The sequence below is a fragment of the Nyctereutes procyonoides genome, unplaced genomic scaffold, assembly GCF_905146905.1.
Source record: "Nyctereutes procyonoides isolate TBG_1078 unplaced genomic scaffold, NYPRO_anot_genome, whole genome shotgun sequence".
NCBI lineage: Eukaryota > Metazoa > Chordata > Mammalia > Carnivora > Canidae > Nyctereutes > Nyctereutes procyonoides.
Genome location: NW_026575146.1, coordinates 83,694,954 through 83,712,524, shown reverse-complemented (window position 1 = coordinate 83,712,524; position 17,571 = coordinate 83,694,954). Strand labels below are relative to the sequence as shown.

At 43.8% G+C, this 17,571-nt stretch overlaps 1 protein-coding gene across 3 annotated transcripts; it reads left to right on the top strand.

The window, feature by feature from the left end:
* Window positions 1–1,027: 1,027 nt before the first annotated feature.
* ZNF599 (zinc finger protein 599) lies at window positions 1,028–15,273 on the top strand. Of its 3 annotated transcripts, XM_055311426.1 has the most exons (5): window positions 1,028–1,305; window positions 4,008–4,134; window positions 6,107–6,202; window positions 8,369–8,529; window positions 12,577–15,273. In XM_055311426.1, exons 1-5 carry the CDS (start codon window positions 1,294–1,296, stop codon window positions 13,831–13,833), a joined length of 1,653 nt encoding a protein of 550 aa, XP_055167401.1. In that variant the 5' UTR covers window positions 1,028–1,293; the 3' UTR covers window positions 13,834–15,273. The 3 variants fall into 3 exon arrangements, with proteins under 3 accessions (XP_055167401.1, XP_055167400.1, XP_055167402.1); XM_055311425.1 differs by lacking the exon at window positions 8,369–8,529 and having other exon boundaries at window positions 12,311–15,273; XM_055311427.1 differs by lacking the exons at window positions 1,028–1,305; window positions 4,008–4,134 and adding an exon at window positions 5,935–6,026.
* Window positions 15,274–17,571: the final 2,298 nt, after the last annotated feature.

The window sequence follows — 17,571 nt, the reverse complement described above, 5'->3', positions numbered from 1 at the left end:
CTTTCTCTAAAAATGTTTCTGTACCTTACCAATCCTTCTTCTCATTTGCTTTATTTTCAGTGCTCGTATCATAGAAGAGTCCTTATAAAGGAAGTCAAAAGCAGTCTTGAATAATGCTTCTGCCCAATTATCTCATGTCAATTTGTTTTCTGGCACTGCTTCTTTTACATCTTTTTTCTTCATCCTCTGGCACTGGTTTGGAAGCACTCATCTCCATGAAGTCATCTGTTCATTCCTCTGGCATGGCACCTATTAGCTCTTGAATTTCTCCAAGATTCATATCTTGAAACCCTTCACCCCTCCACACCTTTTTTTTTTTTTTGCCATATCTACAATCTTTTTCATTATTTCCTTGATTGACTCTGTCATAAATCCCATAAGACCATGCACATCTGGACACAGTTTCTCCCTCCCACAGCAGGAATATATTGTTTTGGGATGAATGGCTTTCAAGGCCTTTTCTGTAACAACGATAGCATCTTCAATTGTGTAATCCTTCCAGATTTTCTTGATGTTCTGTCTATTGTGGTTCTCTTCCATAATGTTAACAGTCTTTTTCATAAAGTACCATGTGTAGGGCAGCCCAGGTGGCTCAGCGGTTTAGCGCCGCCTTCAGCCCAGGGCCTGATCCTGGAGACCCAGGATCGAGTCCCACGTCGGGCTCCCTGCGTGGAGCCTGCTTCTCCCTCTGCCTGTGTCTCTGCCTCTCTCTCTCTCTCTCTCTCATGAATAAATAAATAAAATCTTTAACAACAACAACAACAACAACAACAACAACAACAACAACAACAACAACAACAACAACAACAACAACAACAAGAAGCCGTACGTCTGTGTTTGGAACTTCACCACCACCAGGGATCTCCTACCAGAAAGCGCGCTGCCGAGATGCGGTCCGGAACTACACTACCCAGAAGGCAGTGCCTGTGACGTCGACGGCGGGCGCCCAGCCAATGACAGCGAGCGGAGAGGGGCGTTCCTGCCGCGCCGTGGGCGGGACTTCTGGCGTCTTCCCCCTGGACGCGGGTCGGTTGCCGCAGGTCCGCGTCGGGGCGCCGAGCCGAGGCCGCTGCCCGGAGGGGTCGTCCTGACCGAGCAAAGGACAGGCACGGAGGAGCCCAGGACCCGCCTCCGCGCTTCTGTGTGCGCCGCGACGCCGCCTGTGCCGGGGAGCCTCGGCGCTCGCGGGGGAGTCCGCACAGCAGACACCGAGGGCCCGGGCCCCGGCTGCGGGCTGGGCGGAGGGGTCGGCCGGGCGCCGCTCCCCGCAGTCCCGCTCGGCCCGTGGGCCTCATGGCGGCGCCGGTGAGTGGAGGGTCGCGCGGGCCCACGCGCGCTGGGGTCGCCGCCCTCTCGGTCTTCGCCGCCCCTCGTTGGTGCCCTTGGACCTGGAGGCCCTGGAGGAACGCGGCGGGGCGCGCGGGTTCTGCGTCCGGGCCCGGGGCTCTAAGGGGAGGCCCCTGCCGCCTCCGACCTCAGCTTGCCCCTTCCCTGCCCTGGGTCTCGGTTCCCTCGGGTCTAAAATCGGAATAGCGGGTGCTGACGACTATTGAGTCTCGGGTGAGCGAACCGGACAGGCTCTGTGCGTGTGACCCGGGGCGCATCACTCCGGACGGACTCGCCTGGTTCCTCTGCTCCGGGGCTCACTCCAGGGACAGCGCGGCCTTCGGGCCTCTACCCAGCCGGAGAGGAGAAGGGAGCCGCGGGTTTGTTTTTTTTTTTTTTTGAATTGCTGCTTCTCTGGTGGTAATTGAAGGTCCCTGGGCAGGCGGGGGGAGGCAGGACAGTCGCCAGGTTGAACTCTGCAGATGCCGCCTGCGTTTTACAAGTGAAGCTGGTTTGCAGCTTGCAGCTGTGAATCCGTTTTCCTGTTTAACACATTTTCTTATTCAGGCTCCCCCACTTTCCAAAGGTTTGGATTTTGCCACCGGCCTCTGGGAGAGACAACATTAGTAAGGCAAAAACAAGAATCCTCTTGGGATTCCTTTTGGTTGGTGGAAACAGGTGATGATGTAAGTTCTTCCTAAAAGTAAAATGACGGGAACTTTGAGAAAGTGGGGGATACTTTTTTTTTTTTTCTCTTAAAGATTTTATTGATTCATTTGAGAGAGAGAGAACACAAGCAGGGGGAGTGGAAGAGGGAGAAGCAGGCTCCCCCACCCTGTCCAGGGAACCGTATGTGGGGCTCCATCCCAGGACCCTGGATTCATGACCTGAGCTGAAGGCAGATGCTTAACCGACTGAGCCCCCCAGGTGCCCCAACACTTTTCACTTTACTGCCATTTTGGCTTAGGAAAGTTTTCATAGGAACACTGTGCTTTCAGATAGTGTGTGTGGAAGACTATCAAGAAGTGTACTTGAAGAGTGACTCCCATTACGATTTTCGTTAATGATGGTGTACAAGGGGCAGCCCGGGTGGCTCAGTGGTTTAGTGCCGCCTTCAGCCCAGGGCGTGATCCTGGGGACTCGGAATCGAGTCACACGTCGGGCTCCCTGCATGGAGCCTGCTTCTCCCTCTACCTGTGTCTCTGCCTCTCTGCGTTTCTCATGAGTACATAAATCTTAAAAAGAAAATGATAGTGTACAGGAATGCTGTGTTTTTTGGGTTGTAAACACACAATAGGCCATAAGTTACTCTCCAGCATGACACCGTGTTTACTCTTATCCTAGCCCTGACCACCTTCAGGACCTACCTTAGTTACTAATCTTTTTTCACCTGGCCTGCCTCATTTCAGTGTCCTCTCAGTGAGGCCTTCCCTAGTTGCTCCAGCTAAAGCCCCCTCGTGTTTGCAGTCAATTCATTCTCTTTTGTTGTTTTCAGAGCCCTTCACTCCATATGACTTAATCTTGCTCATTTGTTTAATTTCTTGTTGGAGATCTTTCCATATCCCCAGAGTGTGAGCTCCTGTTCTCTGCTCCGTCTCCAGGCCCAGAACAGTGCTGGGCCTATACCTATGCCCAATAAGTGATTGATGAATGAAAGATATTTCCCTCTGGGACTCTGTCATACTTAGATTAAATCTGACACACACACCCCCTTCCTGCCCACGATGGCTGGACCTGAGGGACCTGGGTTCAAATCTTGCCCCTTCTCATTAGATGTACACCTCTGGCCCACTTGGTTTTGAGCCTCAGTTTGCTGCTTATGAGTTAGAGGTGAGGGCGCTTCCCTCATGGGCTGGGCTGTGAACAGTGAAGGAAATTTGTGAACATGCATTGAGCACTGAGTGTGCTGGGTGCATGGAGGGGCTTTAAAAATATTGTAATTCCCGGGCAGCCTGGGTAGCTCAGCGGTTTAGTGCCGCCTTCAGCCCAGGGCGTGGTCCTGTAGACCCGGGATCAAGTCCCACATCGAGCTCCCTGCATGGAGCCTGCTTCTCCCTCTGCCTGTCTGTCTGTCTCTCTCTCTCTCTCTCTCTCTCTCTGTGTCTCTCATAAATAAAATCCTTAAAAAATATATATTGTAATTCCTACACCAGCCTAGTGAAGCATTCAACTGTTATTGTATTGATGTGGAAGTTGAGACGGAGAAGTTAACGTGTGTTTCAGGAGCGTGATTCTTGAGGCTGGATTTAAACTCCACGAGTCTAGCTTCAGACCTACAGACTTTAAGTTGCTTTAACACAGCATCTGAAACCCCAGATGCAGGCAAGCAGTGCATATAGGTCACAATGTCTGGATCTGTTATTTGAATTATTCTTCCCTACTCTTAAGACTAACATCCCAGAGCGCTTACTATCTGCTCCTTACCACCCATGTAAGATTATCATGGTTTCGTGTCTTTCTCCAGTGGCTTCCTAAACAGGAGGCTTTTCTCTCCCACATCCTTTATTCTGTCAGAGGCACCACTTTCTTCCCTCCTGAGCCCAGCACAGAGCTAGGTTCTCAGGAGATACTCAGGGGTTCAGGCCTCAAGTCTTTCTGGACTTCCCTTGGGGGCCAAGCAATAGGCCCTCATCTCATCTAGTAGATGCACAGCCACTCATCACCTCTGTTTGATGTTCCAGGCATTGGTATCATTTAAAGATGTGGCTGTGACCTTCACTGGGGAGGAATGGAGACATCTGGACCTGGCCCAGAGGACCTTATACCGGGAGGTGATGCTGGAGACTTGTGGGCTCCTGGTCTCACTGGGTAAGGACTCCACACTCTCCTGAGTGGTACCCCCAGGCTTTCATTCCACCTTCTCTCTATATAAGCATGGCCGATTGAGAAGGCGTCTGGGACCTACCTTCCTGTCTCTCTACAGCCTCAGCATATTCTGGACTAAGCTTTTCATTGATATCCCTGTGTCTGCAACAGGGATTGTTGTATAAGAAATACATTCTTAATAAAAGCTGGCCTCAATCTGATGTCCTTATTCCAGATTCCTATAATAGGTAAGGTGATTGGTTCAGCTTGATTGGATCAAATGTCCTCATAGCCCAGTTGGCAGGACCTGTGAATTCTCGAAGAAGTGGGTGACAGACACACAGATATTTGACATCAGTGCTACTGGTGTCTAAGCAGCAGTCTTAGCTAAATGGCTTCTTTGGCCCCTGATGCCTGCACAATTGTCCCTTATTTCCCAAGGCCTATGCTTTCCTTCTCTGCTGCTAAGGGATATAATTTTAGAGGGTGTACAGACACATCATCAAATGGCATTGATGGGCACCTAAGAACGCTCTTCCTTATTCCCTCCTTTCTTGCCTTCCGATTGTTGCTGCAAGAGTCTGGGCTTGATGTTGGGTCTGTTAGCTAATTTCCCCTTCAGAAAACACAGCCTGAGGAAGCAGCATGAGCTTCCTGGGACTAATACAGTTCTTTTGATTTTATTGTATTTTTATAGTAACCTTTCACCTAGCCCAAGTGACCTAATATCTATAAAGTGTTTAGAATACAACTGGGAACATAAGCAAATGTGACACATGTGCTTATTATATGTACTAACTCAGTAAATCCCATATATTCATATATTCAATATTCATATATTCCCACTGAAATTTTAAATGGCCAGTTTACCCAGAAATCGGTCTGAATATTAATTGAATGGAGGCCCACGGTCCCTCTTTTCCCAGACATCCAAATGGTTACCATGACAGGGCTCTCCCAGGCTTGTGTCCACCTGGTCTCTCCCAGGTCAGTCATCAGCACACTAAGTGGTGTTAGTTTGTGACCGTTGTGATAGGTTGTTGAAAGGAGATGCGCAGGAAATAGCATTCCAGGTGGAGGAGAAGCCAAGTCCCATAACAGAGATGAAGGAAGGTCTGATTGGACTTTGACACTGCCCCAGCACTGAGCTCAGTGCCAGGTTTCTAGCAAACATCAGTGGACATTTGCTACATGACAACTGGATGCATTCTGGCCTGCAATACAGGATTTTCCAGTTGGAATTTCTGTGGGTCCCGGTGCCTTAGTCGCTGGATTCTCTTCGGAGTCTTCCTGTCCTCAAACCTTTTCATTTTGCAAAATGCTTTTGGGTGCAGGTGCCAGAAAACCTCCTACTGATTTCACACCTGAAAAATATAATGACTTCACCTGATGAGAAGCCCTGAGATGATGCTGGCTCCTGGCCTGGTAGATGCCAACCTGGTTGTGTTTGTTTGCTTTCTCCCTTTGGTCTAGGTCATCAGGCCATTGTCCTCTAAGTAGCCATAGGATGCTACAGCAGCAAGTAGGGCAGCAGGTCCCCACCTTCAGCTCTGTCTTCCCAACTTGGGTTAAAGGCTTTCTCTTCGGAATGGGTAGCAGGTTTAGGTCATGGCCAACCTCAGACAACTGAGTACCAGTAAATCGACCCAGCAGTAGACTTTGTCCAATGTGTTTAGCCATCCTTGGGCACCAGAATCACCTGGGGAGCTTTTACAAACTTGCTGTGTTTTGTCCTTATGCCCAGAGATTTGACTTCATTCGTTCTGTGTTCAGAACCAGACATCTCTAGGTAGTCCTGATCCACGGAGAGGTTGAATCCGTCTGACTTAATTAGGGAACAGCCTTCTGGAAGGTGTGAAGTTTCCTTTCTGGAGTTTCATGGTGGCATGTGAAAGGTGTGTACTCCTGTATACTTGAGACTTTACCTTTTATCCTTACCTGTGTACCCATGCCCCATTTGTTTCTCCATGCACAGGGCATCCTGTTCCCAAACCAGAGCTGATCTACCTACTGGAGCATGGGCAAGAACTGTGGTCAGTGAACAGAGGCCTCTCCAAAAGCACCCATACAGGTGGGTGGCTCAGAGTCTGGCAGATGGGTGTCATGGCAGAGGGTTTCATGGCAACGGACAGACTACCCAGGGGAACACTGTCTGAAATTCCATTGGCAACTTCATTTATGGCCTTCCTGTGGTCTTGGTTCATGATGTAGTACTCCAGCTTTGTTTGCCCTGTTTTTCTATCCCATCAAACTCCTGCCTTTATTAGGGTTAGGATTCAGTATACTGAGTAAGATCAGGCTCTAAATGCTTGGCCACTCACCAGCCTCATGACCCTGGGGAAGTTGCATGATCTCGCTGTACCTTTGATATACAAGTCAAGCTAAGTTAATCCTCTGCTGTAAAAGATAAACCCCAAAATCTGGGTGGGTCAACAAATAAAGAGTTTTTTTTTTTCATTCACAACATGGTTAATGTGGATCTGCAGGGGAACTCCATACCACATAGTTATTCTAGGGGTCCAGGTGCATTCTGTTGACAGTATGATGCCCTGGCATCATCCACCTGGCTAAGAGGAATAGGAGGGAAGGGGAATACAGATGGCCCCCAACTTAGAGTGGTTCAAATTAGGATTTTTCCAGTTTGCAATGGTGTGAAAGCTGTGTATATTCAGTAGAAACTGGACTTCGAATTTTGAATTTGTATCTTTTCCTAGGCTAGCGATACTCTCTCCCGGTACTGGGCAGCAGCAGCGAGTTGCAGCTCCCAGTCAGCCATGCAGTCGTGTGGGTAAACAACCAGTACACTTATAGCCATTCTGTTTTTCACATTCAGGACAATAGTCCATAAATGCATGAGACATTCAGCACTTTAATATAACATAATCTTTGTATTTGATCATTTTGCCCAACTATAGGCTAATGTAAGTGTACTGAGCACATTTAAGGTAGTCCAAGCTAAGCTATGATGTGCGGTGGGTTAGTTGTATTAAATGCATTTAGATAGGTTTATTGGGCTATAACCCCATCATGAGTTGAGGAAGATCTATAATGATATCCACTTGCACACGTACATCACTTCCATTCACATTCCATTGACAAGACCTGGGCATTAGGCTACTTGTTACATCAAACTGGGAAATGTGGTTTAGCTTTGTGCTCAAGGAGAAGGAGCCAGGGATATGAACAAGTCCTCGGTCTGCTAAACTAGCCTACATTAGAAAAAGTAATGATAGTTTCTGCATTGTCAGATTATTTGGGAATGTAATTAGATAACAGGAAACTGCTTATAGCACACTGCCTGACCCAGAGTAAATGACAAAATAACAAAAGTTATGTTTGTAATATTCATGCATTGTTAGTCATAATCATGATATCTCAAACTTCCTTTCCCAATTCAGAAAAGACAGTCCTTTCTGTTTCTGCAGATTACTATCTCTGACTATAACTTTGCATCCCACCCTCTTCCACTTTCATCCAATCATTTATTTATCTACACATCCATGTCTGTCTCACACCTTCTCCCCCTCTGCAGTTCTATATCTTCACTTGATTTGGCCCACTCCTCCCATCTTCCCATTTTCAATTACTAGTCTTACCATTCAGCAAGTCAAGAAAGCCAGGAACAAAAGGACGATCCCACAACACCTCCATCTTTTTCATACCCTCTCTCCAGCCAGCCATTCCTGACTCTTACCGTGTTCTATCTGATGTATGTCCTGACTCTGTCACCTTCACCAGGTCTGTCAGTTCCACATTACACCCTAGTCCAAGCTGTACTTGTGTCTTGCCTGCAATGTTGCTAACAGATTTCTGACTGCTGTCCCCATATCTGGTCTGTATCTCTGGTCCATTCTTTGTTTTCCATCCTCTTCCCCATCCACTCACCCTTCTTCCAGATATCACCACACCTAACTACCAATAATTCAGCCCGTGACCTACTTCACATTGAGGAGAGGCTCACACATGGCTTTCTTACCTTTTAACCCTTACAGACTCATCCTGTAGCTTCCTTCTCATCCCTGTGGAAGGGTTCTCATGGCAAATTCCACCAGGAGAGTCTAGGTCACACTTTGTCTGCCTTAATTATCTGTCCATCTAATATTACCACAAACATAGCTTAAAATATCACTCATTTACTGTTTCTCACCTGTGGGTCAGAGGTCTAGGCTCAATTTGGTGGGATCCACTACAAGCCACAGTCAGAGACACCTTGCGACATGTCCGCTTCCTTCTTCAGATCAAGTGATGGTGGGAGAGACTCCAGCGAGAGGGATGCAACCAACACACAACCTCATCTGTTACATTCCACTGCTTTGCCATATCCTATTCTTTAGAAGCATATCAAGAGCCTGCAGCATTCTGCCAGAGGGCATCATAACAGGGTGTAAGCACCGTGAGGTAGGAATTACAAGAAGCTGTACATGACTCTGTTGCACCTGGGACCTTGGGTCTTCACTTATTTCCTACCTCTTCTGTATCTTCACTTTCTCTCTACTCAATATAGAAAAACATAGAAGTTTCTGACGCTTGGGGGAAGCATGAAACAAAAAAACACTCTTGGCTCTCCAACACATAATTGTTGACGACTATTTGACCTGAACAACCAAGCTTCTGGGAGCAGTTTTCTCGTTCTCTGAAGAGTCAGCTCTGCAGGACTTCTGCGCTTCCCCTTCTATTTTACTATTTTCTTTTAATTGCTGTACTAAGGTATAACTTATACATAGTGAATATACAAATCTTAAAGGTTCATCTTTATGAAATATTACATAAATAAAACCAAGTATCCACCACACAGGTCAAGAAATACTTCCAGCACTTCACAGGTTTCTTTTGCCCCTTGTTAATATTCCCTTTTATAAAAGTAGCTGGCATTCAACTCAATCATTGTAGATTAATTTTAAAGACTTAATACATGGAGCCTCATGATACATAATACTGTTATAGCTGTCTTTTGATAATCATTATGGCTCTGAGGCTCCCTCGTGTGGTTGCAAAATGAGTTATTTCTTAACCATGCAATGTCTCAGTGAATGAATAGATTATGTGTATCCATTTTCCTGGTATTTGGGAATTTTTCAGAATATTGTGAAGAATGCAGCTATGAATATTTTTTTTATTGGAGTTCAATTTGCCAACATCTAGCATAACACCCAGTGCTCATCCCACCAGGTGCCCCCCTTGGTGCCCATCACCCAGTCACCCCAACCCCCCACCCACCTCTTCTACTACCCCTTGTTCATTTTCCAGAGTTGAATATTCTTTTTTTTTTTTTCAGAGTTGAATATTCTTGATTATATTTTTTGTTGGATGTAAGCACATTTCTCTTGGGAATATGCAAATAAGTGGACTGGCTGGATCATGGTGTCAGTATATGATTAACTTCAGTAGAAACCACGAAAGAGGTTTTTGTATTGTTTTAAGATTTTATTTATTCATGAGAGACACAGAAAGAAAGGCAGAGACATAGGCAGAGGGAGAAGCAGGTTCCTTGTAGGGAGCCTGATGCAGGACTTGATCCCAGGACCTCAGGATCATGACCTGAGCCCAAGGGCATATCTTGGTTATTGTAAATAATGCTGCAATAAACACAGAGGTGCCTGTAACCTATGTATGTGATTTTATAATGGCATTATAACTGACATTCTGAAAACGGACTTTAAAATTACTTCATTGTACTCATGTGTACACATGCTTTTTTTTGAACTTTACAAAAAGTATATTATAGTTTATATTGTCTTATGTTATTTGTATTTTTCATTCAACAGTGTATTATTAAGATTGTGCATGTAGTATACTTCATTCATTTTTTTCTTGTATAGTCATTTTCATGATTATAACACAGTGTGCTCATGTATTTTCATGTTTCCAGTTTTTAATACCCACAGAGTGCTGTTGTGCAAATTCATGTACAGATGTCCTCATGCAAATGTGTAGGAATTTCTCTTAATAGGGTTCCTAGGGCTAGAATTTTTTGATTATTATAAGTGAGCAAAAGGAGAACTTCACTAGGTACTGCCCTGCTGTTTTCTCAAATGGTATCCTACCTGTTTATACTTCACCTGCATTATACTAACAATTATGTGGATCTGTGTCCTTTCCAATACTTGATATTGTCATGTTCTTAAGTTTTTTCAGTTGGGTGAATATAATTTGATATCTCACTGTGGTCTTTTTGCCCTCCCCATATACCCAAGAAAGCTGAGAACCTCTTCCTTTGTTGATTGGCTGATGTATATCTTCTGTGAAATGTTAGCTCATACACATATGCTTAGTTTTCATTTTGTTTTGTTTGTTTTTTTTTTTAATTATTTATTTATTTATTTATTTATGACAGTCACAGAGAGAGAGAGAGAGAGAGAGAGAGAGAGAGAGAGAGAGAGAGGCAGAGACACAGGCAGAGGGAGAAGCAGGCTCCATGCACCGGGAGCCTGACGTGGGATTCGATCCCGGGTCTCCAGGATCGCGCCCTGGGCCAAAGACCGGCGCTAAACCACTGCGCCACCCAGGGATCCCTAGTTTTCATTTTGGATGTGGAACGTAGAAGTTCCCAACTGTAATTGTGGTTTTGTCTATTTTTCCTTTGAACTCAGTTTTGGCTCTGATATTTGTTGCCTATAGATTTAGGTTTGTTAGGTTTTCCTGGTGGATTGCTCTTTTTATCATTCTATAACGTCACTCTTTTTCTCACTCTTTACTTTGCTCTGTGGTCTATAGTATCTGATATTACCTTACCCTTATTTGCTTTTTTAAAAGTTATAGTTTAGTCAAATTGACTAGTCTTTTCTTTTATAGATAATGCTTTTGTATCTAGTTTATGAAATCTTTCACTTTCAAAAAGATAGTCATTTTTATGATTTACTAAATATTGTTAATGTTGAGCTTCTGACGGCTAGGTCTTAATCAGTCTGGAGTTCATTTTTGTGTGGGGTGAGGTTAGGAATGCAATTTCATTTTCCCCCATATGGGAAATCACTTTTCTGGATCCATTTATTGAATAGCCCCTCCTTTTCTCATTGGGCCTCTCTGCTACTTCTGTCATATTCCAAAATTCATACATTTCTGAGCTTTTTTTTTTTAAGATTTTATTTATTCATGAGAGACACAGAGAGAGAGAGGCAGAGACATAGGCAGAGGGAGAAGCAGGCTCCTTGTGGGGAGCCTGATGCAGGACTCGATCCCAGGACCCCGGGATCACGACCTGAGCCAAAGGCGGACACTCAGCCACTGAGCCAACCCAGGCACCCCCATTTCTGAGCTCTTAATTCTGTTTTTCCCTTTGACAGTTTGATAGTTTATCTCAAATCTATCTCTACATTGTACTACCTTGATGTGTATAATCATCATAATCCGAATTCCTCAAAAGGCAAGATTCTCTTCTTTATTCTTCTGAGAAGGTAGCCTGGTCTATTTGTTCTTTTATATAAATTCCACAATCACATTGTCCCTATTCTTGAAAAACTGTTGGGATTTTATTTGCATAGATGAATTTAAGGACAACTGTATATTACCAACCTTCCTTTTCATATAGATCTTCATTAATGTGGTAAGTTTATAATTCTCTTCATCTAGATGATATCCATTTGGTTTCTGTTCACCTCAGTCTTTACTTAGGTGGGGTCTTCACTCAGACGAACTAGACTCAGTACGCCCACCCAGTAGTTTCTCACTCCTCTTCACTTTGCCTGGCATCCAGCATTCTCTCAAGACACTGCACGATGTACTTGCAGTTTCTTTTAATTCCTCTGTCAGGGAATCCCTACTCTCCTTTAGAGAGAAGCTCCCATAGCACCTTTTCCAGGTAGCCTGCACTGACCTCTTTCTGTCTCCCATGTGGCCAGGTTAGGTGCACCTTCCCCGTGCTGTCATACCATGAGATGTTAGAGCACAGTCTTTACACACTGTGTAGTCATTACTCTGCCCACCCTCCTCCATTCTGGAGAGTGAGGACTCATCCCCATTGCAGATTCTCTGTGCCCTGCCCCAGCTTTTCTTTCTGGGTAACCTTTTAAAGATGTCAAGAGTCCAAGGATTAGTGAAGAAAGAAATTGTAAATGTGGGCTAAGATGTATATAAATGCCATAAGCATTAGAGGGATAATTTTCATCTTCATTCTACCACTCAAATATAATTGTTCTGTGTTATCACTAATAGACACCTTTCTGTATTGGATTTCCTTCAGGTGAAAAAGCAAAACCTGAGACCACAGAGCTTACTGCTTCTCAGCTGGCCTTCACTGAGGAAGCCCCTTTTGAGGAACAAGTGACACAGGGAGTCGCAAGGGATTCCAGGTTGGGGCAAGCAAGGGATCAGGAAAAGCTATCAGAAATGCAGGAAGGGAGCTTGAGGACAGGAACAGACCCCCACAAGGAGACATGCACTAGGAAATTGACCCGTAAACATGATGATTTGGAGACAGATGATCGTTTGTGTTTAACGGTTTTACAGGAGCGAGTCACTGCACAAGGTGATCTACAAGAACATGAACAAGGACTAGGAAAAGACCCTGTGATAGATGCAAGGAATAACTTGTATAAATGCAGAGAATGTGGGAAAAGATTTAGCAAGAATTGGGCCCTCGTTCGTCATCAACAGATTCATGCTGGAGTCAAGCCTTATAAATGCAGTGAATGTGGGAAAGCCTGTCGTTATATGGCAGACTTCATTCGACATATGAGGTTGCATACTGGGGAAAAACCATACAAGTGTATTGAGTGTGAGAAGGCCTTCAAACGCAGGTCTCACCTCACAGAGCACCAGCGCATTCACACTGGAGATAAGCCCTATGAGTGCAAAGAATGTGGTAAAACTTTTACCCACCGCTCCTCTTTTAACCAGCATAATATGACTCACACTAGGGAAAAGCCTTTTTTGTGCAAAGAATGTGGGAAAGCTTTTTACTACAGCTCTTCCTTTGCTCAACACATGAGGATTCACACGGGAAAGAAACTCTATGAGTGCAGTGAATGTGGGAAGGCTTTTACTCACCGCTCCACTTTTATCCAGCATAATATGACCCACACAGGAGAGAAACCCTTTTTGTGCAAAGAATGTGGAAAAGCTTTTTGCCTCAGCTCATCCTTCACTCAACACATGAGGATTCACACTGGAGAGAAACCCTATGAGTGCAATGACTGTGGAAAGGCCTTCACTCATCGCTCCACTTTTATCCGGCACAAGAGGACTCATACTGGAGAGAAACCCTTTGAGTGCAAGGAATGTGGGAAAGCCTTTTGTGACAGCTCTTCCTTAATTCAGCACCTGAGAATTCACACTGGTGAGAGGCCCTATAAGTGCAGTGAATGTGGAAAAGCCTTTACACACCACTCTGTTTTTATCCGACATAATAGGACCCACAGTGGAGAAAAACCTTTGGAGTGTAAACAATGTGCAAAAGCCTTCTACTACAGCTCTTCCTTTACTCGACACATGAGGATTCACACTGGCGAGAAGCCCTATGTATGCAGAGAATGTGGAAAGGCCTTTACCCAGCCTGCAAATTTTGTTCGTCATAATAGGATCCACACTGGAGAAAAACCATACGAATGCAAAGACTGTAAGAAGGCTTTTTGTGACAACTTTGCCTTAACTCAACACATGAGAACTCACACTGGGGAGAAACCCTTTGAATGTGGTGAATGTGGAAAAACCTTTAGCCACAGTTCATCCTTCACTCACCATCGAAAAATTCACACCAGAGTTTAAAGGCCTCTTCAGGTTGTTTACTTCAATCAATTTTAGTGACCTCATACTGGTGAAATATCTTTTCTTTTGAATATAACTATTCAGGAAAATCTTTTGGCCAGAGAAATATCTTGCTTGTTACTGATAATTCACACTGAAGGGAAACCTAATTGTCACCCCCGTGAGAGCTTTTTGTGGCAGGGCATCTCAAGGGTCAAATTAGAAATTGACCCAGCCTAGACCCTTACACTACCCCTGAGAATCATCCACAAGTGAGACCCAGTGGTTGTATCTTTGGGAAAAGTGTCAGCAAGAATTCTATGTTTATACTATAAAACCATCTCAAGAGTATTTTAAAAGTGCAATGAGTGGTAGAGGAGGGGATGTAGAAGAGAAAGGAAAAAGAAAAGCATATATGGCTTCTTTCCAGTTTTCCCTGCCAAGGTTGTAATAATTTGTCATTACGGCTGTAGTGGGGGGTGTTGGGCATATGGAGGATAAAAAGACCTCACCCGCATCGTGTTTTTAATATATCCATTATCAGGAGAGTTGGAGCACTGAAGGCAGCTGTGCTGCCAACATTTTTTGAGAATATTCCTTATTCTAAAACATTGTCATTTTTAAGTTTTAGGAGCATAAATGTTCGTGAGAGGTTTAGAAGCCTGAGTCATGAAATACTTAGACACACACAGACATGTATATTTAGTCAATTCTTGTTACTCATTGTAGTCATATTCTATAAATTCATCACAAACAGTGAATTCATGAATACTGAACCACTGCTCCTAGAGGAAATGCAAATTTAGGTTCACATTTTCATCAACCAATTAATGCATTATCTGTCATGGAATTTTTTTTTCTGTTTATAGGCATCTGAATTTAATATATGTTTCATATAAATTATATGCAGGATTATAAAAACACTTCAATTACATCATTTTTGTAGTGTATTGTTATTACACTACTAATTTAACTTAGTCATACAGTTACCACAGTTTAGTACCCACAATAAACACAGTAAACCGTAGAGTAATATGAACACCTACACTATGCTATACTGTACAGTCATGCAAAGAAAGTCCAGGAAAAAAAGGTTAAAATTAATCAAAGATTAACATTTAATAAAACTAGTTTTGATAGCGCTGTGGGCTGTGTGGTGGGGGTAGTGCACTCTGGATAAACCTCTCGACCATGGCTTGCCCTGAGAAAACCAATGTTGTAGCTGATGGTACTCGTGCAGAAGAGGAAGATGATGAGTCCGGAAGACCAACATCTAGCAGTTCTACCTCAGGAGTTTGACTCTTGCCACTTGTTGGTGACACTGGCAGTGTTCTTTCCTGAAGTGGCTTGAAAAATTGCATGAGGCTGCATTCAATGATAGGGTCACATTGTTTCACATCATGGAAAATTCTTCCAAGGCAGACTTTCATTCTGATATTACAGCTGCTGTGAGAGGGCTTATTCACTGAGTGGTAGACTGGTTTTTCAGCACCATCCTCATCACCGACTTCGGTGCCTTGTTTTGCCATCTCTTCTAGGTCTTTGTGGGCTCTACTACCCCTTCTGCCAAAACTTCTTCCACACCTTCCCTCATGCCACTGAAGCTTTTCCCACTATTTGCCACGTGATATGCATTATATGTTTGATACTCTCCTTTATACTTCTTGTAATACTTTCAAAACCTTTGAAATTTTATTTTATTTTTTTTTAAAGATTTTATTCATGACAGAGAGAGAGAGAGGCAGACACACAGGCAGAGGGAGAAGCAGGCTCCATGCAGGGAGTCCGATGTGGGACTTGATCCCAGGTCTCCAGGATCACGCCCTGGGCCGAAGGCAGGCACTAAACTGCTGAGCCACCGGGGCTCCCCAAAACCTTTGAAATTTTAAGTTTTACAGGCAGTCTGGCCATTTTCCCAGACGTTACTGATAGTAGTCTGCTTGATATGATCCCAGGCTCTGCACCACAATCACTGATAGTTCATGTAGTGACAGACTTCCAATAGTCCTCATGATGGTGTCCTTGTAGGTGTTGTGTGCTTTACTGTAAAGTTCCCTCATGCTGTGCACCGTGAAAGCTTTATTACGTCCCGATGGAGAGGTTAAATGACAGACTTGCTGTGTAGGGGTATGGAAAGTACATCTAGGTTGGGGTGGGCATTTGCAAGCTCTTCGTGGCAATGGATCGGGGCATTATTCAAAATCAATACAACTTCGTGGCAATGGATCGGGGCATTATTCAAAATCAATACAACTGGAAATAGTCCACTTTTTGGATGAGCAGCTGTGGAAGCAATCCTGGAATGTTTCTGACATCTCCTATGTTACATGTCAAACTCCTGAACCAGAGTTTCCTTTTAAGTTCTTGTGAATTTGGAGTTCTGTACACCTTGAGGGTTTGTACGTAAAGTCTGTTGCTGTTGGTATTGACACACAATAGCAAGATTGCATGGTATCTGGATAATTTGAAGACTGGGATTTGGAGGCCATTTGCATTATATAGGTTTTATTTGCCAAGAGCCTAGTAAAGCAAGTCAGTCTCCTTGGCATCAAAATCTGCTTTCAACATAACACTGTATGAACATTTAGCAGGTATTTTAAAGATTCCACAGCATCTTGATCTGCAGGACCTGCCTTCTCTGCACACTGTTCATATTCTATTGCCTCTTGAAAATGTGCAAGCCAGCTAACACTAGCTGATCCGGGTTTAACATTTTCCCTATCTCCGTAACATGACTAAATTTTGGCTTTCTGCCTCATGACAATGCCTTCCCAAACTTTTTAAATGGGTCTTCATTTTGCAAATCCACAACTTTACCTGCTTTTCCATCTTTTTTGTAGCTTAACCACAAATTATAAAAGTTACTTTTAACATTTTCTGGAGTGGCTTCATGTACAGACCAGTGAATTTCTTCTTCCTACTTTTGGATGTGCCGTATTGTTGATTCACTCACACTGAACTCTGAGCCAACAGCAGCACAACTCCTGACTGAAGGTAGCCCAGCTAACTTAACGTATTTTCTTTATGGTCCATGAAAGCCTTTTGCATTTAAAAACCCTGGACAGCCCTGGATGCCTGCATGGCACAACTGGGTGTCCAACTCTTGGTTTTGGCTCTGGTCCATGATCTCCGGGCCATGGGATCCCAAGTCCTGTGTTGGGTTTCACACTCAGTGCAGAGTCTGCTTAAGATTCTCTCCCTCTCCCCCCATTCTGTTCATCTCTCATACGATCTTTTTCAAAAAAAGAAAGTATATGCAAATTAGAAGTAAATGATAAAGCTAATAGCAGAAATGGAAAATAAACAAAAATACACTAAAAATGGGTTTTTAAAAGGTTAATGAAATTGACAAACCCCTAGAAAAATTGACCAGGAAATTAAAAAAAAAAATTTCCAGTGTCAGGAATGAAGGGAATCATCAGGAATCATCACTGCAGATTTGACAGAAATTAGGATAAAAAAAAAAAGAACAGGATAACAAGTGACCATAAACCATTGTATGAGGAAAATTGCACATCCATGTGGTTTTCCTATAAATTGTATCAAAAGTATAAGCTATAAAAAAAGTATAAGCTATTTTACTAAGGTTACACAACTTTTGAAAACAAAGATGGAAACTTTCATTCATTCTATAAAGAAGCTCTCATTACCCTAGTTAAAACAATGAAATTTAAAGATTAGTATCCCTCAGGAACATGGACATAAACATCTTTTTTTTTTTTAAGATTTTATTCATGAGAGACACACAGAGGCAGAGAC

Excerpts from the sequence above, each read along its gene's own strand:
- ZNF599 (XM_055311425.1), top strand. Across the intron at positions 4,135-6,106 it reads TGGGCTCCTGGTCTCACTGG|GGCATCCTGTTCCCAAACCA; the intron begins GTAAGGACTCCA and ends CTCCATGCACAG. Across the intron at positions 6,203-12,310 it reads CTCCAAAAGCACCCATACAG|GTGAAAAAGCAAAACCTGAG; the intron begins GTGGGTGGCTCA and ends GATTTCCTTCAG.